The sequence below is a fragment of the Suhomyces tanzawaensis genome (assembly GCF_001661415.1).
Source record: "Suhomyces tanzawaensis NRRL Y-17324 unplaced genomic scaffold CANTAscaffold_2, whole genome shotgun sequence".
Taxonomy (NCBI): Eukaryota; Fungi; Ascomycota; class Pichiomycetes; order Serinales; family Debaryomycetaceae; genus Suhomyces; species Suhomyces tanzawaensis.
Genome location: NW_017963637.1, coordinates 747,732 through 771,930, shown reverse-complemented (window position 1 = coordinate 771,930; position 24,199 = coordinate 747,732). Strand labels below are relative to the sequence as shown.

The window sequence follows — 24,199 nt, the reverse complement described above, 5'->3', positions numbered from 1 at the left end:
TCGTCTCCCGCGCCTCCACCAGTCTCCACATCCACTAAACCTGCCAGCCACTGGCTGGACCACCGAGCTGGTCCAGCCGTGGACTCTTCAGTTCTCCACCACTTGCCCTGATGGGCCCATGTATTTATCCGTAATTCTATAGCATCAATCTAAATCGCACCCAAGAAATCATCGGTACTGCAGATAAGAGACAGACACTCCACTATCTCTATCAAACAGTACATCTCCCATCTGCCACTTTTAGTCGGTACAGATCCACCCACCATCACTCCTGTACCGCATATACGGTCCCATACGTCCATTCTTGCATCTCGCCAAACATCCTGCTCATCCCTCTTTTTTTCGGCGCCATTGAGTCGTTCTTTTGTTGCCAATCTTGTCATTGATTCTTCACTCCAACTCGCCAGTAATTGACCCATGATTAAAGGCTGGAACTACTCGCTTGGAGAGGAGCCTGTTTCCACAACCGTCTCGACCCCCAGACGAAGCCGCAGAGCCCAGCCAATTGCCCAATCGATCACGTTAAAGAGAGACTCCGATGGCCTCGAGATCAAGCCAGGAGACTGCTTGATGGTCCAACAGTCGAAACTGTCGGCAGAGGTAGCCTTCGTCAAGGAAATCAAGTTTGGAAGCAGCAAATTCATTGATGTGGTGGTGTTGTGGTTCATCCGCGCAAAAGACATCGATCCAGCCCGTCTACAAGGACCCTTGAACCACCACGAATTATTCCTCACACCCTACTTGGAGGATATCGAGTTGACTGATATCATCGACAAGGTCAACGTGGTGTCGGAACAAGAGCTCGCTGCCGATATAGTGGTAGATGAGTCCAATCTGGGCACCACTTTCATGACCCGAAAAGGGTGCAATTCAGAGGGTGATATGTTTAGCGAGCCTTACGACTACCGAGAACTCCTCAAACTATTCACCAAGGACCCTAATGAATTTGTGGAGTATATCAGAGAGAAAACTGTGCCTGTAGCCTACAAGGCTAGCAAAAGAAGTCCCAAAAAGGCCCCCAGTGTGCTTGAGAAATTGAAGCAGGTTGAAACCAAACAAAAATCTGCTTCTCCGACCAGGAAAAGGATTCTTGAACTGGATGAAGAGGATCTGGGGGACAGCTCGGATGAATACTTTTCCCCCGAGGAAAATCAAGACAATGACGATGATTTAGAGCTGGATGCAGATCCACTCTCTGATGAACAATCTGAGCCAAAGTCAGAGCCTGAAGTCGCTAAGCCTAAAAATCCCAGTACTCCCAGAAAAAAGCAAAAAACCCAATCTTCTCCTACTAAATCCCAGACCAGATCTACTTCGAAATCTCCTTCGAAATCCCCCTCTAAAAAGAAGGATGTGGAATACATGAAATCAATTTTGTCACCGTTGAAGAAGGGATACAAGATAAAACCAGACCTCAATGCTCCTTCATTGACTTTCTTGTCGCCCAAAAAGTCTGGTACACCACAATTATCCTCGTCATCTTCCCAAGCCTTTAAGGAAATCAAGGCGAAATTGCATACTTCTGCAAAATTGAGTTCTCTCCCAGGTAGGGAAGACGAAATGCTTCAATTATTGGAGAAGATTTCTACTGCCATTGAAACGGAAACGGGATCGTGTGTCTATGTGAGTGGAACTCCTGGTGTGGGTAAGACTGCTACGGTTCGAGAAGTGATAAAACAACTCCAGGAATTGTCCGAAGATGGGGACTTCAAGCAGTTTGACTATCTCGAAATCAACGGTCTCAAGCTCCTCACTCCCAGTGTAGCGTACGAATTGTTGTGGAAAAAAATCTCAGGAATTAATGTCAGTGCCTCCAATGCTGCCATTCTTCTTGAAAAGCATTTTGATACCAAGAGAGACAACAGCCGTCCGTTGGTGGTTTTGATGGATGAATTAGATCAGATCGTCACCAAGAAGCAGAATGTCATGTATAATTTCTTCAACTGGCCCTCTTATGCGAATTCCAAGCTAGTTGTCATTGCTGTTGCCAACACCATGGATCTTCCAGAAAGAGTTTTATCCAACAAGATCTCCTCCAGATTGGGGTTGAACAGAATCCAATTCGTTGGATATACGTTTGACCAGTTGGGGGAGATCATTAAGCATCGTTTAAGTATGTTAACCAAACAGAACAAACGGAAAGTGATCATCACCGATGATGCCGTTGGCTTTGCTTCCAGAAAAGTGGCCAGTGTTAGCGGTGATGCTAGAAGAGCTTTGACAATCTGTCGGAGAGCGGTGGAAATAGCTGAAAAAGAATACTTGGAAGCGAAGACCCAAGAGGAGGTGAAAACGGAAGAGGAGGAGTCTTTCCACGTGCATATCAATCATATTTCCAAGGCCATCAATGAGACGATCAACTCTCCCATCTCCCAGTTCTTAGTGACCTTGCCGTTTGCGTCTAAGCTTTTTCTTCAAGCAGTCCTATTGAGAATGAAGAGATCTGGTTTGGCAGAAAACTCGTTGGGTGATATTATCGACGAAATGAAGAACTCTCTTCAGTTGCTTACCTCAGACAAGGGTACCAATGTACTCAATCCTTTGGGCGCAAATATTACTTTACTTGATTTATTGTATGGAAACAGTCTCGCCGACTCTTCTACAAAACTCAATATTAGGTCCTGGAAGTTCAAGCACTTAGTGAATGAGTTGGTGGAGTACGGGATCTTAATGCAACAAAATGTTCCCGGTGAACGTTACAGGCTGATCCAACTCAATATTTCGGAGGAAGAGCTTTCTCTGGCATTGAGAAGAGATAAAGACATTTTGGGGGATATCTAGACACAATAGAAGTGATTTAAAATTAGTAATGAGTTAGACTGTAGAATTAACTATGTCCTTCTGAGAGAGTTGAGGAACTTATTAAATTTTGCAAATAACTCTGCATTTAATATGTTACCCATTGTGCGTTAAAATCTTACGAATAGTATATCCATTAGTAAAAGGTTTCAGATGGTTGATATAGAAGTTCTAGACAACCACCCACAAATTATCCCAGTAACTATATAGATAAATGCTTATGATGGGTACTTTTTAGATAATCCAGGAAACGATACATCAAATTAATTATAACAGAAATTTTGCGTAAATTAGAGATCGAAAAGATTCATCAAACAGCAAAACTCAAAGATTAAAAAGGCTTGAATTATCCATTTATTGCAATAATAAAGATGGAGTAAATGCAGAAGATACAACTTCAAATTAGATCTACTTGTCCTTGAATAATTATGGTTCGAAAATACTTTGGGTAAATTTAGTAGATCCTAACAATTAAAATCAAAGGCTGTAACAGCTAAATTCCCCGTTTAGCACAGCAGAGATTCTGAAATCATCCTTGATCTGATACCTCTGCATCTGCTCCAGTATCAAAGACCTCACTTACGCCGCGTGCCCCAGCCATCGCGATGAGCTGAAAAATAACCACCAAACTATACCTTTCATCCACACATTGCCATGAACGCCATAGACCCAACAGACTACGTGGAAGCCGAAGAAGGCCAGTTGTACTTGAGGTTCGGAGACGACAAGCAACAGGCCAAGTTCGAACTTGGAGTTTGCATGGCCATCTACAAATGGGAAGAGCTCACCACTGCGGTGGACAACTCGTGGGGAGGACCCAAGTCTGGGGAAAAGAGAGACTGGATCTCGGGGATTGTCATCGAGTTGTTCGATGAGAAGGTTGTCGACGTCCAGTTGATCGAAGAGACGTTATTATACGCCATGGTGGACGAGTTCGACACTGAGATCGACAACGACTCTGCGTTGGAAATCGGGGCCTTGGTGATGAAATTCTACAAGAATGTCAGGGACCGCAAGTACGAAGCCATTGACGAGTTGTACAACAAATGGACCGAGAAGCAGGCCACCAAGACTTCCAAGGAGAAGGTCACTGTCGGAGCTGATCCCAACAACCCAGATGCTTCTGACAGCGAAAGCGACGACGAGGAAGACGAAGAGCCCCACGGAGATGACGACATGGATGTTGATGTACAAGAACCAGCAGGTCCGGTTATAGATGATGATGGGTTTGAGTTGGTGCAAACCAGAAGAAGAAGATAGGTGAAGATTGGGCAAATTGGCCAACGATTGAATAGGAGCAATTCGCAATAAGATATCTAATTTAAGAGGTAGAGTATGTCTCGGTGTAGTTGGTAGCCAGTGTGACTCAGTGAATAACTAATGACCACATGGGTCCAGAGATCATACAAAAATTTAGCCATGTTTAGTACAGTAATTCGGGCTATTTGTAGTCAATCGTATATGTTTCTATAATCGCTACATACTGATCGAGTTTCTAGGAGTGTTGCTTCGCGACCGATTCAAAGTGTTCAACGAGTGTAACGATGAAATGGAAGCCCGATGATACCTACCAAAGGTGGCCTCTTGCTCCTCGATGGGCGTGCTCAATCCTGAGCTGACGCTGTTTCTGCTGGCATTATTCACTTTGAAGTCGCTGAATCTTCGCACCAAGTGGTTAGCCATGCTTCCAGGAGTCCCTGGACCTCTGCCAAAAATCCCGTCGCTCGTGCTTTCGATCCTGAACAACTTGATTCCCGTGGAGGCCCAGTGGTTGATGGTCGTGGCCGAATTTTGCACCCATTCGTTCACTCGCTCCAAGTCATTGGGCTGCGATGCTGCTGCAGATGAGCCACTCTTGATGAAACTGGTCCACGATGATGTTATCTTGCTTACCGAAGCCAACGATGAAGTGATGTTTTTCATGATCTTATTATTACCACCAGTGTAATTTTTGACCAAGTTGATTGCATTATAGATGTCGCCATAGAGCAATGAAAGGTACCATCCCAAAGACAAATGACTCCAGGTGAACTTCAATGACTCAAATGAGGTTTCCGGTAAGAAGTCATTATTGATCTGAGACCTGTGCCTTGTCATGATTTGATCAAAGTCAATCTGCTCAATACTTCTTACAATCTGCCACGAATCCACCTTGGATCCTGTGATAGGGTTCCATAATTCTTGAAGGGACTCTTTCAAGTAAGGAATCACCATGGTCAAGATGACTCTGAGGGCATCCTTACCACCCCATGTTCTCTTCAATGGACTATTCATGGGTAATTTTTCACGGGCTCTTTCTGACATTCCAGTGGGTGGTTTTGACCTCAACGACTCTTCAATTGCTTTGTAGTCGAGGTTTGGAACTGGAACTTGTGCTTCTGAGGATAGACTTATGATGGAAGTTCTATTTGATTGGATGTTGGAGCCTGGGGTCTGTGAATCCACATCAAGCGAGGAGATACTGGAATTATCCCCCTGGAATGATATCTCATCTAATCTCTGTTCTACTTCGTCCTCCTGTGCTTGCTGTGTTGTGTCTTCTTCTTCTTCTTCCTCCTCCTCCTCTCTTTCAAAACTATTGATGGTATTCCAAATGTTATCGTAGACTTTTTCATTCTTGAGAATGGAAAACAAGAGCATCCTGGATGCTTGGGGGTTTTTAAGAATGGCATTGCAGATTCCCCTCACTAAGAGTGCCAACAAGTCAGCATTAAATGGTTTTTCCTTCAAGAATTCCGGGGTACTGAGTTTGACCAAAACTTGGGTAAGCGTCCAACTGCTGGAGTAGCTCAATCCGCCTTTGGCGTTGAAGTTGCTCATCTTCTTAATTTCCTCGTTGGTGGACTTCAAGTCCCTGACCGCTACCGTAGAAATTATATTGTAGAGCGTCTCCACCAAGGTGAGCATCAACAAATCTGACATGGGTGGAGTCACCCCGGTTCTGTTGGATGTGTTGGCTGAAATGGTGCTGTCTATCAATGTTGCTATGTGCGTGGCAATGAAGTCTCTTGTTGTCACGGGGCGAGGGTTGGTCTTGAAGTCTTGCGGTAACGACTGGTAGAATCCCTCACGAATGGGGGTGTACGAGAGCTCAACGAGCTTGGGGTCCGAGCTGATGTAAAGGATCAAATACGAGCACGTCCTCACCATGTTTGTGTGAGCAGGAGACGAGTGGTAAGTGACCAAATAGTACATCAAAACGACCAACAACTCGTCCAGGTACTTTGAGGCCACCAAGGCCCGGAAATTTTTGTTGCACTGGAGGAGCTCCCATATGAGCATCAAGGTCTCTGTGGCCCAGAGAGAGGGCATGGCGGATGCCTTGACTAACGAGAACGAGCCAGCGTCTTCTGCGTGCTTCTGGATGGGGAGTTTCAAGATGCTGATCAACGACGAGTATATCAACAACAACTCGGAGTCCTTGTGCAACTTGCCGATATAGAGCCTGACCAAGTTGGCAGGCCTGGGGCTTGAGAGCACCTGGAGGTCGGACATGAACGTCAAGTGCTCGGAGGACGGCAATGGATAACCAATCATCAACGTCAATAATTGGCACGAGTAGGTGATGCACAAGTAGCGCAGGTCGATCAAGTCGGTGTTGGCATGCACCAAGCCGTTTTCCACCGTGGGAGCACGGCACGAGCGGCACACCAAGTTGAAGAGCGAACACACCAACGTGAGGAGCTCGACTCGAGGCATTGCCACCACCAAAAGTGTCAAGAACCGGGACCCCAGGTAGATGATCTGCGACGGCAACAGGTACAACGAGGTGGACACGAGGGTCAAGAGGAACTTCAACACCTCAGTTCTGTTGGAGTCCACCACTAGGTTGGGAGGCATGTATTTGGCGGCATTGGAGCCAATTCCAGGCTCCCAGAGCGTGCTGGGCGACTTGCGGGATCCATTGGCGTCGAGGGTGAAGCCCCTGACGAAGAGGAGCCGGATGGTGCAGCGTAGAAGCTGGAGACCCAAGATGGCAGTGTCGTCGCGGGAGGCATCGCCGGCCGCTGGCTCGGGAATGGACTGTAAGCGATTGACAGTGGAGAGTGGCGTGGACGGCTCCTTGCCGATCAACAGCACTGGGTCGAAAGAAGCTGTCCAGAAGAGGCTGGACTCAATCTCGTCGGTGTACTCAGGAAGCTCGTACAAGAACGGTAACACCTTGGTCAAAAAACGGATGCAATTCAACAACTGGGGCGTCTGCGGCACCACCTGGTCGGAGGACACGATGGCCACTACCTTCTCGCTGAGCACACGCACCAAGGTGAGGAAGTTGATCTTGTTCTGGTCGCGGATGGTCTTGATGTCGAAGGGGGTCAAGAGTTCGTAGATGTCATTGGAGTGTTGGGGTTCGTTCCATAGGAGCAGCCAGTAGGAGGTCTGGGTGGTGTCGATGATTCTGCCCTGGCCTAGCTTGAAGAAGTGGTTCTTGAGGCGGAGGCGCTCCTCGTAGGACTTCATGGAGTGGTGTATGCTGGTGATGGGATGGGTGGAGGTGATGGTGATGGGCGGTGGGTGAATAGGGTGGTGCGACTGGAAGCGGAAAGTGCAGCGAGGTGGTGCGAGAGGTGGTACTAGCACGGGAGGGCGTGGTACTGGCGTAGCGAGAAGCTGGCAGGCCGCCGTGGTAGTGCGGAGGATCTCGGTCGTGCTAGCACAGTGAGAGGTGGCGCACTGGAGAGCGATCGGCATTGCACCAATTACTGAGAGGGAAACATCCTTACTTAACTCTTCTGTGCCAATGGTCTCTTCAGGAGACCGAAAACTATTACTTCTAGGCAATTATTATCTTTTTAGTACATTTGCTATATTCTATCGTATGGGATCAAGATTAATAGCATATTTTCCAATAGCAATTATGGTATCTCAAATCGTTAGTGAAATGTTAATATTCTTTCATTTTTCTGTTAAAAGAGATATTCACGGAAATTGCTAATAATATGAATATTCTTTCTCTGGACCTGCTTACATTCAGCTGATAACCTAAAAAAGGGCATTTTTGATGATTTTTTTGCATTAATTAATAGTATGCACCGGAACAGGACCGGACTCGACGCTATGAACAAGATGAACTGGACTACAAAGCACAGTAAAGGACGGCATTACGTGAGTAGTAGTCGTATGCATTTTTTTCTGGTTTTCCAGTAGTTCCACGCAAAACAGGACCCAATGTCACTACCAAGTATCTCGAGCGGATTGGCGACCAAAGTACCATAGAATGAAGCAATAGTAGGCAATTTCACGAGACAACTTGAGCCTGGGCTGAACCACACTAGCCAGTCTGGCATTCCGTGCCCAATTTCTCATCATACTCAAGCAGTTGCAAATTGGAACATTCCCGGGGCAGATCGCTGGCATAGGACCATGTTTTTCATAGACCGGTAGCATTTCTCGATGACCTATGCCTTGAAAAGGACATTCTGGACCCGTTCCTCGATTTCTCTTTGCTTTAGAACTACTGGGTACAATGAACCATATCTCGGTAAGCCTCTGCTTTACAGCTACTGGAATAACTCAAGCGCAGGCACTGGCAGCATGGCAGCATAATCGCCATACCGTGAGGATATCCGCTACTCTGACCCTTGGCAAGTGTGGTTTGTTCTCAATACCTGAGATGAGGAATATCCGCTCGGGCTTCTTTCCAGTGGCAGATTTCATTCTCCATACCTTAGCATCACTCTATTCTCTTTTGGTTTCCTTTTCTTATGGTTACTCTCCATACTTAATCACCACTGTCCTCTTCAGTGGTTCCTTTTCTAACTTCTAATTCTGTCTTTTTGGACTACACTAACCGTCTGGACTTGGGAGTTCCATTCGAGTCATGCTCTCGCTTTCGTATGCTGCCCACTATCGAAGCGTACCCCACGTCCACATGCATGGCAGCCTCGTCCTCAGGATCTGCCACTGGAATTTCCTCGAGATCGTCGGCATTTCCTGTGGTATCCAATACTGTTTCCTGGACCCACGAAGCAGGGATGTCTAGAGCTGGTTCCTCGTGGAACTGGGCCGGTTCTTCGACATCATCAGTGTCGTAGTGCAAGGCAGAGCACTGGGATAATGCGTGGTACACTGCCAGCACCGTGGCATCCACATGGGCAAAGAGAGGCGACAGACTCTCGCTGGAACCACGTTGGGAGATCTCGAGTACCACGGTAGGGGCGAATTCCGAGGACTGGGAAGGCACAGCCTGTGCCACGGCACTGGAGAGCACCTGGAGGTAAAGGAGAGGGCCCTGGGAGGTGTCTTTGAGCGCATGGAGGAGGATGTTCTGGTAGGGCAACTCAAGTCCCACATTTGTGTTGACAGACCACACCACGAGTGAGGTGTTCAACACGTACAACGCGAGGTGGGACCAGTCGAAGTCGAGCTCGGGAGCTACCACTAAAGTATGGGTAGGGTCGTTGGCAGAGAGCTGGGCCAGGAAGCCGTCTCCTCCTCCGTAAAGCACGAACTTATCGTCATCGAGCGAGAAGCGCTCGGGAGACGACACCTGGTACAATGCGATGGGGACGGTGTTCTCGACGTTGGGAACCTCGGTGGTGATCCGTGGGACGTGTGGCATTGGAACTAGAAATAGAGACGCTATGGACGGTGGTGGTGATATGGTAGATGGGAGTCACGTGGGTGCGAGTATTTGCAGTACATTTGGGGTGGCTCGCGATTTTGCAGTATATTGGGGTGACGTTAGCAGTGGCATGTAGAGTGACATTTGTGGAGTGATGGGTAGTGTGACATCTGCAGAGGTGACATGTGCATTGACATCTGCACAAGTGACATTTGCAGATTGACACCTAGAGAGTGACATTTGTTGCGAAGGCTTAGACAAGACGTTAATGGAGGCGTTGAGTGGGGCGTATAGCACTGGAGTGGCTGGAAGGCATTAGCAGAAAGTGGCTGCGTTGCTCAATGGCCAATTGGCTGCGAAAGCTTTTATGGGACATTGGCACCACAATGGCTACACCATGACACTACGCCAATGGCACCAGGCTGCGCCTGCCGCCCTTCTAAACCTGTCTCTGGTCACCGCTCTGCGACAACCGTCTCAAAAGACGTTGGAAAACAGGACTGTTGCTGGCATTGTCATCATCGTCAATCTCCTTCTTGACCCGTTCAGTACGCTCCAACTCCCGCTGCTTGAGCTCTTCGGGTGTGGGTGGTAACGCCTCGTTGCGGAGGTCGGCACGACGGGCATCCTCGAACGAGGTGATGGTGTCCTTCAACCCCTCAGAACCGTGAAGCAACGAGCCCTTGGGCAACACACCGCTGTTGAGCTCCTTCAAGTGGGCCACATTCTCGCTCTCCTGCCTCAACACTGAATACATTCGCGACACACGTCCAATGGCTATGACCTTGTTACGCAAGGCGATGCGCTTAGCTTCCAACGAGTCAGGGTCGAGCGCGCCGTCCTTAGGCGGTACTGGTGGCCTGGTGGTAGCAGCAGCAGCAGCAGCAGCAGGTGTGATGGCCACTTCTGACGCCAATGGGGTCTCCTCGTCCAACTCCTCCTCTGTGCAGATGTTCAAGATCGACACCAACATGTCAGTGATTTTCTCACCCACAAACGGAAGCGACCAGGTAAATACGTCCATGAAGTGGGGCAACCAGTAGGGATGGGGCGATGCGTTGAACTGGCGGATGTTCATCACATTGTTCTCGTACTTCAACACTGCAGCCTTGTTGTTGTAGGTGTCCAAGTAGTTGGGAGCACTGAACATGGTCAATAGCGACGGAAATCCCATGGTTTTGGTCTGCTTGTACATGCGGTAGCCGGCATCCTGGGCCTCATGAGCTCGGATAATTGAGAGCAACCCCGTGCGCTCGAGAAACTGGCACGACGCCTTGTATGTGAAGGCGTAGGAGCACCCTCTGACCGTGTTCTTGATGAAGGTCTGGTCGATGTTGTCGTCGTCGTAGTCCTCCACGGGGTCAGCCCAGAGAAGGTCACACATTAAACCCTTGGTGGGAGGTTCACGGAACCGGTCGAGCTTGACCAACTCATCGAGGGTCTTCAACTCTGGCGACAAACCTCCGTGCACGCAGAAGAACTGCTTGTTCATGATAGCGGCCAACGGCAACGCGTTGAACGACCGTAAGCTCTCCTCGTACAAGGTGGCCGAGTACTTGTGCAAGCACTCGGATTTGAACGTGAAATACTCAGTCAAGTGCTTGCACTCGTGGTTACCTCGCAACATCCAGAAGGTGTCGGGGTAGTTCAACTTCAACGCGTAGAGGTAGAGCAAGCATTCGATGGAAAACGACCCTCTATCCACGTAGTCGCCAAGAAACAAGTACGAGGTGGTTGCTGGCAGTCCTCCCACCTCGAACAACTTCATCAAGTCGTAGTACTGGCCGTGCACATCGCCACAGATGGTCACGGGAGCTGGCACTTCGAGCAAGTTGGGCTCGCTGGCAAGCAACTCGGTAGCGTCGCGTAAGATCCGGATGGCGTGCTCCTCGTGGAGTCGTCCTTCACGCTTGAAGTGTTCTTTTAACACCTCGCAATTGGGAAGCCCGTTGGGGTGGAACAACTCGGCTTCGCTGGGCTTGTGTGACGCTGGCGGGTCCACGCTGGTCACGGCTCTGTCGACTGTCGAGTAGCGATCACCCTCGTCGCTGACGTAGACGGTGTAGTCCTGGTCAGAGACCAGCTTCTGCTTCATGGCATTCAAGGCGTTGTTGATCTGGGTGGTGTTGCGGATAGCATTTCGGGACATTGTGGGGTAGCAGGCGGGAACGGATAGACGGCAGTAGATCCGGAGGGCAGGCTGGGGCGATTCGGTCTGGTCTTGGTGGACATTTAGATCGTGTTATCAGGTTTGATCGGAGTGCGATTACGTAAGCATTCTCGGTGTGCTTACGTAATTAGTGGCCCCGCTTCCGTCTTGACCGTGGGGGCTCGGCGGTCTCGCCAGCTACGGCCAAAGGCAACGATTCGCTTACAATGCATCTAGTGCCGTACTGGCTAGCCACTCGCTGGGACTACACTGGTCTCTGTCGTCCTTCCTGATCGCAAGTTACGTAAGCCGCGGCCTGTCCAGTGCTAAAGATAGAAATGATGACCAGAGGCTGAGGCCACAGGAGATCGGTGGCAACGTCCTTGATGGACGCGAACTGGAGCGTAACAATAGGTTTGTTGTGGAAAGGTCCAGGCGTAGATGTCTCAACCTGCAATTTTCAGTAATTTCTCAGGAGTTTTGGACAAATTAGGCGAAAATTATCCAGAAGCTGCAAAAAGGGGTGGAAAACAGAAGAGAGAGAAGGACTGAAACGAAAAGTACAGGGAGTGTAAACAGCAAAATGGTTGGAGAAATCGTCAATTTCGACTGGCATTACCATGTAAGCCGCGAACTCCCATTGGCCGAATGCGTGATGGGTGAATGTGGATGTTGCTGTGGTGGGCTGCGAAAACGGCGGAATGCAAATTAGACGATTGGGCGCGGGCGAGCCTAGACCATCGCGATGGACTCATCGTGAATTGGAGTATGCACGCACTATTTTAGGCGATTGTCTGTGCCAGAAAGGATTTGTAGTGAAAGAGGTGGAGAAGTTGAAGCATGGTATGGAGACGCACGTGACAGACACTGACCACTGTGTAGCTTCTGGAGAAGTGTCAGGAGACAGATCGTATGCATGGATAAGTAGCACACTCGTAAAGTCAGCCCATTCATTGCTACCGAAATGCTCCAATTGTCTCAGGCCCTAGTATTCTTATCTGATATTCTACATCATTTCGCCACCAATTGGGCATCTCAAGACTCTAGTAAAGCTATCATGAAGAGTATTGTCTTGCGGAGAATGAAGTCTGGTGAAACTGCCGGGAAAACATTCGTAGTTTGTTCTTGCTTGTATTGGTAGGCGAATCCAGAGTAACCGGTCGTGCCCATCGATATCGTTTTTTTGCAGCCTCCTAAACAACCTGAACATCTGAAGCATGGTTTGGTGGTGAATGTCCAGCAACAGTAGTAGCAAGTAGTTTTGAAGGTTCTACTTTTCAAGAAAGTTATCCATTGCAATTGTTGGTGGAATTTGCATGATTCTTGACTTCAGCGAAACTGCATTGAAAGTGAACCCGAATCAATTAGTTTAAAAAGTCTAGTGACTCGAGAACAAAATGTCGATGGTATTATCACTAGGACTCATAGGGAATACCAGTGCTACGAAGTCGACTCTTGTCACAGTTTGTCTCCGTGAACTCAGAATGCCTACTGCACTCAAGTCGTTAGTTCAATCTAGCACGCTAATTCTTGTAATTCACGAGATTCGACTAGCGCAAGTCTTCAAATCAATGCCTCTGGCTCGCCTGACCCCACGAACTCGCTTTTGCTCGCCACTCTACAAAATTTGCTCGCTATGGCTCATGTATTAACTAGCAGAGGAAACGTACACTACGTGGGCATTTCCCTTAAAGCCATTGAACGAGGTGGTGGAGGTGCTGGTGTACGCACCCACGTTGGAAAAGTACAACCAGTCCCCGACCTCGACATCGTGAGACAAAACAGTGTCACTGGACACACAATCCAAACCATCACAAGTTGGTCCCCAGATCGAGAAGTGGTGCTTGCCCTGTTCGGCATCATTCTCGACCTCACCTTCTTGATTGGTCGATTGGAAGTGGTAGGTGTCGCCATGCTTCAACACCTTGGCCTGGGGGTGCTGGTGGTCGAACAAGATACAGTTCAAGTTGCCGTAGACCCCGTCGTTGATGTAGATCATGGCCTTGATTTTGTCGTCGGCCAAGTCCCGTCTGGCAATCACATGGGTGGCCAACGTGAACGCATTGGACACCATGAACCGTCCTGGCTCAGCCACAAGCTCGATTCCATGGTGGTCGAGGTAGCTGGCTGGGAAGAAAGTGTCCAAGGCTGCGTTGACGGTGTGGGACGACTCGCCAAACGACTCCGGCTCGAAGCCGCCACCAATGTCCAACACGTTCATGGGATGACCGTAGAGGTCAATTCCCTTGTCGAACACGGTTCTGGCGTCGCCAATGGCCCTGGTGATGGAGCGGAAGTCCTTAGCACCCGAGCCTACGTGGAAAGCCACTCCACGCACAGTCAAGCCCAACTGGTGGGCCAAAGGCAACAACTGGTTGATTGCCACGTCCAAAGAGCATCCGAACTTGGTCGATAACCGGCACAAGGCGCCCTCGTCGTCGGTAACAATCCGGATCAAGATTCCACACTGCGGATGGTGCTGCTTCAACTTGTAGAGCTCGTGTGGGTTGTCGACGGTCGTCATGTTGACGCCAGCAGACGCTGCGTGACGAATGAACGAGTTCGTCTTGCAGGGGTTGGCGTAGACAATTCTGGCTGGGGCAATGCCCAAGCCCAAAACGGTGTCGATCTCGGTTTTGGAGGCACAGTCGAAGTTGGCGCCCAAAGACAGCAACAAACGGAGCACCTCCACGTTGGGGTTGCACTTGACGGCGTAGAACGGGTGCACCCGTGGCAAGTGGCGTTTCCAGGTGGCAAACGCTCTGGAAATCAGACCAAGATCGCACACGAAGAACGAGTCCTCGTCGCCAGCATCACAGCTGTGGTGGTCGATTTCAGCGACGTGGGAGACCAACGCCTGGTTGACGATGGAGCGGTTGTCGCTGGCAGAGGCCCTGGCAGGCGCAGTCTGGTCGGGTCTGAACGGTTCGACTAGCGGCTGGTAAGCAGCATCGAAGAGAGTTGGTCCATGGCAGACGTCGACGGATGGGGTCATCACTTGGCTGGGGCGGGGGTAAATTGGGGCAATTGGGGCAATTGGTGGGCGATAGCGGCTATCGAAGCACTACTCTCTCGGGGACTTAAGACAGTAGACTAGCAAATACTCACGGAATGGGTGAGTACACAGTGTATATGACGTCAAGCGGCAGCTCTCGTGGGTGGTGGTCAAGTTTGGGAAGGCACTTCAAAATTGCAGTCTGGAGACTAGCAGAATTGGAACGGATCGGTTGGTACTTCCTTGTGGATGGAGAAGAAAGGTGTTGCTGAAAACTTTTTCAGATCGCTCGGAGTGCGCGATAAGAGCGTGGGGCATGGGAGGTAGAAGAGAAGAGAGGTTATGAGGGTATGAGGTTATGGGTTATGAGGTATATCATGGATGACCGTTGCTGCTCGGGAAGACAAGACATGGTGGTAAGAACCGTGCATAGGCGTTGCTGATACAAAAGAAATGAGTTGTGGAATTCATCATGGCAATGAGAAATTGCTTGCAGGTAAGAGTAAAGTAGTAGTAATTTTGACTAGAGTATTGTGTATTTATTGTGGGACAGACTGCTCCGAAAGAGCAATAATAAATTCATCATGATAATGGAACACCACTGTTCCAAAAGAGATGTTGTAATATTTTTATGATAAGCTGGGGCATTATAGAATTTATCCTGAAGAGACTTGAGGATAATCATGGAATGAAAGTAAAAAAATATTACTAATTAGTCTAACTAATGTATTGAAATCATAACTATGGGGAATTGCTGTTCGACTTAATAAGATAATTACGGGCCTTTCTGTTTCAGAAAGACAAGATCATGATAATTCTGGAGGGCAGCTCCGATTATTTATTAAATTAATGTATCCTGCTTAGACTCACAAACTAAAACTTGCTACGGAAAGAAAAACAGTTTATCGGGTTGTGGTTAGAAACTCTGTTTGACGTTGCAAGACATACGCTAATGCTTTCACTAGGGAGTTTTGCACACAGCACTATATGTTTAGAGCGCACCTTTACTGTTCCACAAGAGACGTTCTAATATATCATGATATTGAAACTATGGAATAACTACCACAAGAGGCAAAAATACCCATCAAAGCTCAATCAATGGCTCGGGCTCGGCAACATACTTTGCTGGTCTAGTCTCGCCCTGCCCAAAATCAGGCAAGCTGGGCAACTGAGCAAGGTCCTGCTCTGATGCTCCAGGATATGGAGGGTTGGATGCCGTGCGGTTTGGGTGCTGCTTGTCATAATCGTTCTCCACTGTTTCTATGGTGGGAAACCGGGCAGTGGCGTCCTCAACCGCATGTGCAGGCAAAGTCGACGATTGTCTTCTGACCAGCGACGACAGTGGCTGCTGGTGGGTCAATGTAGATGCGTCTGAACGTTCATTATCTGTCTCGTTGTCGGTGATTTCAGGCGAGTAGTTGGCTGGTGGATAAAAGCTTGGTTGCGACTGTTGGGGTGGCTGCAAAGGTGGCTGCGAATTAACTCCATCGTACAGAACAGGATACGCCAAGTTGGCATTTGTACGGTTATTTGTTCCGAAAGTGGTGGGTGGTGGTTGCTGGTATGCGTATTGTGATTCCTTATCCTCCTCTTCCTCGTCCTCCTCTTCCTCGTCGTCATCAAAGCTGGGCTCTGAAGGTTGTTGGTGGCCCCCCTGGGCATACAGCGATGGCGCAGGCTGTGGAGCCAGCGAGCCTCCCCTGCCATAGTCTGGCCTGGTCTGTCCTGGTGCTGGATATCCAGTAGACTGTCTCGAAACAGGCACATTGGGAGGAGAATAACCAGTGGGCTGTCTCGCAACCTGGTCATGATACTCATATCCTGTAGATTGGTGTGATACATATCCTGGAGCCGGGCCTTCGGAAGCTCCGGATGCTTGGTTACCATCGTAGTAGGCACCTTGTGGCTGGAGCTCGGAATTGTTCTGGTAAGAGGATTCAGAGAAGAAATGTGCTCCTTCAGATGTGGGCTGATGGGAAAGATAGCCGTTGGAGGCTCCAGTTGCTTGTTGTGCAACAGAGGTTCCATTGTAGGCATTGTAACTTGGAAGTTGGCCGGTCTTATCCTGATAAGATGGTTCAGAGAAGAAGTGACCAGGGGCCCCTTCAGCGGTGGGCTGGGAGGAAATATGGTGGTTTCCATAGGCCATGTTCAACTTATCTTCCAAGTACTGGTCGTAGAGCTTGATAATGGTGGAGATCTTATTGTTCATTTCCAAGAAGGTCTCGTACTTCTCAATTGATGCTCTCAACGACTTGTTGACCTTGGGTTTTAATCTGATAACTTGCGTGTGCAATTCGCTTATGTTGGAGTCATAAAGGATGTTTGCTCTCTTTTTCGGATCGTTCTTGACCGTGTTCATCAAAGTAATAAATAAATTGATTTGGCCTTCTTCCTGCTGAGTCAAATCTTCTACTTGGGTTCTTTGAGGTGCCAATTGCTGGTGCTGTGGAGGTTGTGAATATGCCTGTGGTTGGCTTGGATTGTATTGGTTATAATGGTTGGCTTGGTCGTTCACGCCAAACTGTTCGTTAGCATCAAATGGAAGAATGTTAGAATAGAAGTCTGACTGAGGAGCCGCAGGTGCAGCAGCAGGGGCGGATGCTTGTTGTGGCTGTGACTGCTGCTTATTAAATTTTTCTTGGTTTTCAAATTCCTTTAAGCTGGCTGCAATTGCAGCTTTCATTTCTTCGTCGTCGTCCTCACTCTGTGCCTGGGGTGGTGGAGCCAGAGGGGGTTCCTGGGGAGGCTTGAACTCCTGGACGCCCGAATCTCTGAGACTCAACTCAATAGCTCGTTTCAACTCTTCGTCCTCGTCGTCTGGATTTGCAGACAGGGCGAGAGATCTGGACCTGGAGTGGCCAGAGTGGCCGGAAGTCTTGGGAGTCTTACCCTTGTACTTTGCATGGCAATTATCGCACACTCTGACAGGCTCCTTGATCCCTAACGACACCAATGGGATGTAGTTGTTGGAGTGGGTTTGGCAGAAAACGCCGCCACAGGCACGACAATGGTGCTTTCTGTTGATCATGGAGAACGGGGTGTAGCAGATCATGCACAGGTCGCTGTCCACCCAGTCTGGAGGGGCCTCGGAGTCGATGAACGTGCTGTTGATGTGCAGAGAGCCTTCTCGCTGTGGAAACTTATAGCCGTCGTTGACCAACTGCTTGTAGCACTTGTCGACGTAGTTCAACTGGAGCTGGTTCTCGAACATGATTGCCCACTCCTGTATAAGTGCCAAGATGGTGTTGCCCACGTTCAACTTGGACTCGATGTTGCGGATGCCATAGTCCTTCACATTGTAGTGGATCTTGAGAAGCACGTCCACCACGTAGTCCATGAACTCTTTGGACGCGATCTCCACCAAGAAGTGGTAGCCGCTGTTCTTGACACACAAGTCCACTAACTTGAGTGACGACGTCAACAAGTTGGGGTTGGCGTGCACCAACGTGAGCCGCTTCTTCAACGATCTCATACATTGTTTGGCAGGGATCTTCTTGGATCTGATGAGGTCGGTGATCTCTAACGCCACCGAGAGCTCGATCTCGCCGTTGGGAATCGACTCAGACGTGGCTTCCGAGATCTTGTTGTCTAGCTCCACTGTGGAGACGGAGTTGCCGCTGAACCAAGACATGGAGATTGAAAGGGATTGGGGGGATTGGGTCGATTGAATGTGTTTGGTGGTAGTGTGGAGGGGTCTGGTGGTGATGTGGGACGCCTGGAGGTGGATGGGGTAGCCTGGCGGTTGCGTGGACGGCGGGAAAGTGTGCCTGAAGATGAGTGGGAGCTCGTTGGTTATCGGTTGCCACTATAAGGGGAGATCACGTGACAAGAGGGGCGAGAGGCTGGGGCGGTCATGAAGGAGATGGGGAAAATATATTGATGGTCGGTGATGGTAGTGGTGGATCGAGCGGAAGTGCAGCTGGTAGGTTGGAGGATGACTGGTAATTTTCTAATTCTCCAGAGGTAGATTTTTATATCATGGTTGAATTTATAAATGATGTTTCGATGAGTACAACGAGGCACTAGAAGCATAATAGATATTTGAAGAGTAGAACAAGATAAGCAGTAAGTATTATAGAGTATTAGTTGAAGAGCGCAACTAAGGTGACTAATGTTAGAGCCATTTTATCGATGAGTTCCACTCGAATAGTAATGGAGGAACACACGCTAGCAAATGGATAAGATGTAGCGGAGCTTGTATTATTTGTAACTAGAGTACTGTTATTGGATTTGGTTTCTACACCTAGAAAAGTAATGGAGGAAGCCACTTCATAAACCAGCTAGTTTTTTCAAAGACATTCTTATAGAATTGGTAAAATATTTGATCGGAATAACCGATTAGCTATCGTTAAAACAGTCGAGTAAGTAAATTGAAATTTCTTTCATTCTATTGATGACCATATCTGCTGGTTTATTCTTGTTGCGATTTATGCACCTTATTGACAAATTCTAATAAATGGTAATAATATGTTTTATCGGGAATGGTCAAATTAATCAGTCTACTTGGAACAGAAGTAGAGAACTAGAGGCAAGAACATGTACACTTTAGACCCATTATGTCAAGATGATTCAATGAATAGTTTTGCTATCTCCTCTACTTAAATTTGCTAAACCTTCATATAGTTTTACTAGTAACTTTAGTTATCTTCTAAATGTTCTTTCGCTCAGTGATCCTTACTACCTTCTTAACTATTAATCTTAGCAACCTTAGTAAGATTCTTATACCAATACTCCCGAGTCTATTCCTTAGGTCAGTTTTTTCATAATTACCACTATGGCATTTTTAACGTGACATTTAAAATGATATGAGGTCCAAGTAACGCAAGTAGCTGTGAGATCACTACTGTTCATAATTAGGATCCCAGTGGGTCTTAAATTCGGAACCTCCTCTAAATCCCCTTGCACCACCAGGAATTGTAGTATGGGAATTATCATACTTTGCACCTGAAGTCTCATTTGGGTCTCCTCTGCTGTCTACACTGGGCTAGAATTTATGCAATAACTATACAAAACAAGAAGAAACATGATGATGATGACTAGCGCAAGAATACGGCAGCAGAGGTGACCCCCAAAAGGGCCACACTGCCCCACCAGTACTTGTCGAACTTGTCGGTGTTAGTGTCCTTGAACGCGTTGGTTCTGTACTTGTTCTCCAACGATCTCTTAACTCTCTTTCTCAACGATGTCTTGGTCTCCGAGGCAGAGTCGGTGGGGTTCAACGCGGCGGTGGGCAACATCAAAGGGGGCTTGTAGGCCAAGTACAAGGGCTGCATCATCGAGCCGTCGAACTGGTAGATTTGCAACGACATCTTGCCGTTGTAGTCGTCCACCTGCACTTGGTAGGTCTTGAAGAACGTAGGCTGCACGTATCTGGAGTATTGGGACGAGTCGGGGTTTTCGCCACAGGGGTCGCTCAACAACTGTCTTCCGTCCACTGCGATGGGGTACAACATCACCGATCCGTTGGCCTTGATCTCGTAGGTTCCATGCTGGAATGTGATGGACGCAATGGCGCACGAGTGGTTCTGGGGGTTGGACTTGACTCTATAGAGCGCCTCTTCGTAGTGGCCGTCGCTGGTGAACGAATACGAGATTCCTGGCAAGTCTGGCTCGATCAACAACTCATCGATTGGATCGTAGAACCCAGGGCCTGTGAACACAGTGTTGGACTTGGACGTCCATGTGCCTTCCAACTCCAGCATGCTGGGGTCAGCCATGGCCACAGTGGCCATTGTGGAGAGCACAGCGGCAATGCTGGCTGTAAATATCTTCATGATGTGGATTGCTGTTAACGATAGGCTGGCGGTAAAGGCAGGGGAGGGTCAAAAATCTCGCGGAAAAAGGCTGAAAAGACTCTTGAGGGCCAGGAGGCAGATTTGGAGGCGCGTGGCGGGGTGTACAGACGGGTACACGATGTATCAGTGGTTGAAAGATGAGGAATAGGTGGTGCCTGAGTGTTTTTTTTTGGCAGCAGAGGGACGGAGAGTCGCGTGTCTGGCGGCACGTGAGGGGCAGTGCTGGGCGGAGTGTATTAGGTAAGGAAGCATTACGTAAGCACGCTGACTTCGGTGCTCTGGCGTGGTCACTGCGCTAGGTGCTTTGGAGGGCGGCGTGGGCGGGGCCTACTCTACTGGACCCGTCCGCTAGCACCAGGCAGGGAAACCGTCACGTGCATTTCCCAGGGTGGGCTAAAAATAGCGGTCGTGCTCCAACCATTGCTCAATGGCCTGTTACCAACTTCAGCTTACGTAATCTACCGTTTGGCAGCCCTACTGGCTGCCTGATTCCACTCGATGCCTCCAACACACTAGATGCCCTTGGTCTCCATTGTCGAGTCGGAAGGAATGGTGCAAATGTCACCGCAATTGCCGCCATTGTCGCTTTTCGTGCATCAATAGCCCGAGGCGAACCATAGCCGCCATGATCAATGGTTGTCACCACCATCGAGAAAAACGCCCAAAATGAAGGCAAATCGGGTGTGTGTGTCTCGGTGGAAGAAATGGTACTGAGAGGATACTTTTGCAGACTCTCCATGCTTCCATACGGCCTCTTTGTGCCGATAGCTCCAATGGCTGCATGTATAGGCACCTATTTTGACACAATATGATAGACAATAAGGCAAGGTATGCCCAAGCAGCTCCTGTGGGCGACACGTCCTATGCACCACGGAACTAGTCTACAGGCAAGATCTGTCCACGGCGGGCAGATCTGGACATGAGCGCCCACCGGTACCATGCCTATCAAAACCATCATGATGCACCAGGACCAAGTGCTTCGTCAAAGTTCATAATTACGTCTGGTCCCACATGCTGTGGTCCCACTGACTCATGCGTCTAGCTTCAAGAGCCAACCGATACATTGATCGAGGTTAACAATTGGGGATTGACGAAGGTTATGAGGGTGTTAGCACAATGTTGCGTTGCACTACATCGATTGTGCTGTGGTTGTGGGTTCGACCAGGCTCCAGAGGTCTGGATCTGAGGCTATGGAAGAATAAGCCACGGAGCAGCTCAGTTGCGTTTGAGGCGGATATTTACTATGCCCTGCTGCATGGAATACCGGTTAGAAGGGCCTCTAGTCGACCTTGGGAATGTCCTGGATACATGCCAGGCGCAATAGGCTCAGTTGAGCCCAGTTCGGGATTTTGCCGGTATTGTAGCACCAAAGGCCACTTAAGCGCTGTTAAGAGATTTATCAGGCTAACATTGGTGGAAGTCTTGGGCAATTCTACACGAAGTAAGCTGAACTTGTCGAATAATTTCAGCTCTGGAAGCTACAATATTTCCCTCGGAAATGCAGTGTATTATGAACTATAAGCGTTTCGACGAAGCGAACAGAAAAGGAATTAATATGAAGCAAACTAAATGACAACCGAGGGGAAGTAAAGCATGAGCACCGTGCTAGCAGGTGTAGAGTCGTGAAGGTAAACAGCTGTAATTGGTCCTGTGGCTCCAGCCATTGCATTAGGCGGAGAAATTGGGACCAGAATTCACTGTTTCGCCATAGAATAGATGGGACTTTCGTTTTCACTCAACGGGGTGCTGATGCCTCCTTTTCTCGAGTAGTCAAACTCAAAGATATCTGCTACTCCAACACCTCCTTCCTCTTGGCTGTCCGCTTTGGAACTCGCCGAAGAGTTGAGACTTGCCAGGGAGTTGTTATGCTGATGCGGGTTGGTGCTAATGCTGGGGAGTTTGTACAACGACCGGGTACAGGTGTAACTTGGGTTAGGCGAGTTGTGGAAAAACACCGGCTTATAGATGTTCTTGGAATTAGGAACGGCAGGAGGGTTGGAGCTGGGAATAGAGGTTATGGGAGAATTGAAACTTTTATAAGAAGATGAACATAATTGATGTGGCGCAGGGATGGATCTAGAAGAAGCTGGAGGGGTGTTCATTTGATGAGATGAATGATTGTATGAAGACGTGGGACTGGACTTTTTATGTGAATTAAATGAATTGAATGAATTATGGGATGAGTTGTTGTTATTGTTGTATGGAGATGATGTTGGGGACATCCTTTTTCTAGGAGTCATGTTAAGGTTGATGCTGGGGGTACCTGGGGTACAAATGCTGGAAGGGGCACCAATCGATGCAGAGCTTAAAGGATAAGGACTTTTGTATGTCGAGTGGATTTGTTGGTGCAAGTACTGACATCCCTTGGAATTGAAAAGCTTGAGAATGAAGTCAGACGAGTTCAACACCGACTTGATGACGTTCTTCTTGATGTATTTGTATTTGTTGATATCCATCTCAGGGTGCATGTCACCGTCAAGGGCCAAGATATGTTGGTAGTTGGTATTGTCGATGTTCAACTTGAAGGTTTCGTTAATCAAGTCAAGAATGACCTTACCAAGATCGATCAAGTTAGTGTCAATCAATTCGAAGGAATAAAGCGAAAGATAACTCAAGAACTCCTTGATTTTGAACATCTCGTTGATGTTTAAGCTGGTGCCAGCATTGTTGGCAACCTCTGGGACAATCGAGAACTCATCACTTTGAATAATAAACTCCTCAATGGAAGGGTCGTTCAAGGACCAGTCCAAAGTCGTCAACACATGCAATTCCATTTGCTTGAACATTCCTTGGTCGTACTTGCACTTGGCTCCACACAACTTGACCAACTCGTGCAACTTGGGCAATCTGAACCTTTCGGTTGGTCCCAAGTACTTGCCTCCAGAACCATAACCTAAGTCATTGATGGTCTTGATGCTGGTCAACTTTTCGAGGTTGCTGAGGTTGACAAAGTGGTTGTTTCCGCCCTGCATTTTGGAGGCAATCCACAAGCAGGTGGTAATGATCAACTGGGATTGGTCCAACAATACGATTCTTTTGGAACAGTATCTGTCAAAGATCTTGACTGCCTTGAAGAACACAAATGGCAATATCTTCAAGCGTATAGACATTTTGAGCAAGAAGTCTATGAGCTTGAGTCTGATAGAGAAGGTCAAGTATGGCTGTTGCTTGTACAAGTCCAAGTTGGGCTTGTTGGACTCGAGCATGTCAACCATTACCTGGTAGATTTCCTCGTCGTATTCATTCAATGATTGTTGGTGGACTTCTAATTCCTTCTGGTACAATGGGGTTGGGTATTCGTACTGGAAGAACTTAGGGGCCAGGGTAGAGGCAGCCATGGAGTTGGAGGATTGGCTGGAGGAGGAGTTATGACTTATGTTTTGATTGAGGTGGTGTGGAGGGGTCTTGAACGAGTTGGGGGTCAAAGGATTGACCCCTTTGGTCATCTTCGGTATATTCAACATTAGCTAAGGAAGGACGGGGTTGGTTAAGGAAGGTATGGGACAACAATTGCTTGATGGGCAACTCCAAGTATGGTGGTTGCAATGTGGAGAGTGAAAAATTTGAAAAGCACTTGAAATGTTCAGAGATTTTGATGTATAAATATAAGCTCTCTATATTTGGGTGTAAGCACACTTGATCAAGAACCTACGTCTATTCCCTTTTTCCACTATAATTTTATGGTGATACCTACAACAATACTGGGAAATGTACAGCAAATATTTTTTAGCATTCTTTTTAAATAATATCTTAAAGGTTATTTTGGATGAGTTGGCCTTTTTTTTTTGACCCCAATACGAAAAAATAAATAATAGGTCCGGATTGTTTCCAAATAAAACAAAATAGTTAACAATTCATGGCGTGTAAACATCAAACCCAGTGCCGAAATGCTA

The 24,199-nt window shown here is 48.1% G+C and overlaps 10 protein-coding genes across 10 annotated transcripts; 3 read left to right on the top strand and 7 right to left on the bottom strand.

Annotated features, from left to right (window-relative positions):
• The first annotated feature begins 154 nt into the window (after nucleotides 1-154).
• ORC1 (origin recognition complex subunit 1) lies at nucleotides 155-2,810 on the top strand. The gene has a single exon (XM_020206359.1). The coding sequence runs from the start codon at nucleotides 418-420 to the stop codon at nucleotides 2,779-2,781; it is 2,364 nt and encodes a 787-aa protein (XP_020065896.1). The 5' UTR covers nucleotides 155-417; the 3' UTR covers nucleotides 2,782-2,810.
• A 620-nt stretch (nucleotides 2,811-3,430) lies between these two features.
• Nucleotides 3,431-4,153, top strand: TSR2 (Tsr2p). The gene has a single exon (XM_020207351.1). The coding sequence runs from the start codon at nucleotides 3,454-3,456 to the stop codon at nucleotides 4,057-4,059; it is 606 nt and encodes a 201-aa protein (XP_020065895.1). The 5' UTR covers nucleotides 3,431-3,453; the 3' UTR covers nucleotides 4,060-4,153.
• An 86-nt stretch (nucleotides 4,154-4,239) lies between these two features.
• Nucleotides 4,240-7,519, bottom strand: CANTADRAFT_25182 (uncharacterized protein). Its single transcript, XM_020207350.1, has one exon. The coding sequence runs from the start codon at nucleotides 7,489-7,491 to the stop codon at nucleotides 4,276-4,278; it is 3,216 nt and encodes a 1,071-aa protein (XP_020065894.1). The 5' UTR covers nucleotides 7,492-7,519; the 3' UTR covers nucleotides 4,240-4,275.
• A 1,054-nt stretch (nucleotides 7,520-8,573) lies between these two features.
• Nucleotides 8,574-9,582, bottom strand: CANTADRAFT_171115 (uncharacterized protein). Its single transcript, XM_020206357.1, has one exon. The coding sequence runs from the start codon at nucleotides 9,359-9,361 to the stop codon at nucleotides 8,582-8,584; it is 780 nt and encodes a 259-aa protein (XP_020065893.1). The 5' UTR covers nucleotides 9,362-9,582; the 3' UTR covers nucleotides 8,574-8,581.
• A 221-nt stretch (nucleotides 9,583-9,803) lies between these two features.
• On the bottom strand, nucleotides 9,804-11,513 carry CMP1 (calcineurin catalytic subunit A; the record flags this gene model as incomplete). Its single annotated transcript, XM_020209415.1, has 1 exon — nucleotides 9,804-11,513. The coding sequence occupies one exon, from the start codon at nucleotides 11,511-11,513 to the stop codon at nucleotides 9,804-9,806; it is 1,710 nt and encodes a 569-aa protein (XP_020065892.1).
• Nucleotides 11,514-13,161: 1,648 nt separating this feature from the next.
• Nucleotides 13,162-14,508, bottom strand: SPE1 (ornithine decarboxylase; the record flags this gene model as incomplete). The annotated part of the gene is made up of 1 exon (XM_020209486.1): nucleotides 13,162-14,508. The coding sequence occupies one exon, from the start codon at nucleotides 14,506-14,508 to the stop codon at nucleotides 13,162-13,164; it is 1,347 nt and encodes a 448-aa protein (XP_020065891.1).
• Nucleotides 14,509-15,592: 1,084 nt separating this feature from the next.
• On the bottom strand, nucleotides 15,593-18,142 carry VPS27 (ESCRT-0 subunit protein; the record flags this gene model as incomplete). Its single annotated transcript, XM_020209358.1, has 2 exons — nucleotides 15,593-16,218; nucleotides 16,393-18,142. 2 exons carry the CDS (start codon nucleotides 18,140-18,142, stop codon nucleotides 15,593-15,595), a joined length of 2,376 nt encoding a protein of 791 aa, XP_020065890.1.
• A 1,405-nt stretch (nucleotides 18,143-19,547) lies between these two features.
• Nucleotides 19,548-20,285, bottom strand: ROT1 (Rot1p; the record flags this gene model as incomplete). The annotated part of the gene is made up of 1 exon (XM_020209421.1): nucleotides 19,548-20,285. The coding sequence occupies one exon, from the start codon at nucleotides 20,283-20,285 to the stop codon at nucleotides 19,548-19,550; it is 738 nt and encodes a 245-aa protein (XP_020065889.1).
• A 948-nt stretch (nucleotides 20,286-21,233) lies between these two features.
• Nucleotides 21,234-21,913, top strand: CANTADRAFT_171318 (uncharacterized protein). The gene has a single exon (XM_020206358.1). The coding sequence runs from the start codon at nucleotides 21,423-21,425 to the stop codon at nucleotides 21,825-21,827; it is 405 nt and encodes a 134-aa protein (XP_020065888.1). The 5' UTR covers nucleotides 21,234-21,422; the 3' UTR covers nucleotides 21,828-21,913.
• A 717-nt stretch (nucleotides 21,914-22,630) lies between these two features.
• HGC1 (cyclin) lies at nucleotides 22,631-23,644 on the bottom strand (the record flags this gene model as incomplete). The annotated part of the gene is made up of 1 exon (XM_020209561.1): nucleotides 22,631-23,644. A coding segment is annotated over one exon (1,014 nt), but the record flags the coding sequence as incomplete, so codon positions are not given.
• Between the last annotated feature and the right edge of the window lie 555 nt (nucleotides 23,645-24,199).

Bases quoted from the DNA above. Each gene is read 5' to 3' on its own strand.
- ORC1 (XM_020206359.1), top strand. From the start codon at position 418: ATGATTAAAGGCTGGAACTACTCGCTTGGAGAGGAGCCTGTTTCCACA.
- TSR2 (XM_020207351.1), top strand. From the start codon at position 3,454: ATGAACGCCATAGACCCAACAGACTACGTGGAAGCCGAAGAAGGCCAG.
- CANTADRAFT_25182 (XM_020207350.1), bottom strand. From the start codon at position 7,491: ATGCCGATCGCTCTCCAGTGCGCCACCTCTCACTGTGCTAGCACGACC.
- CANTADRAFT_171115 (XM_020206357.1), bottom strand. From the start codon at position 9,361: ATGCCACACGTCCCACGGATCACCACCGAGGTTCCCAACGTCGAGAAC.
- CANTADRAFT_171318 (XM_020206358.1), top strand. From the start codon at position 21,423: ATGTTGCGTTGCACTACATCGATTGTGCTGTGGTTGTGGGTTCGACCA.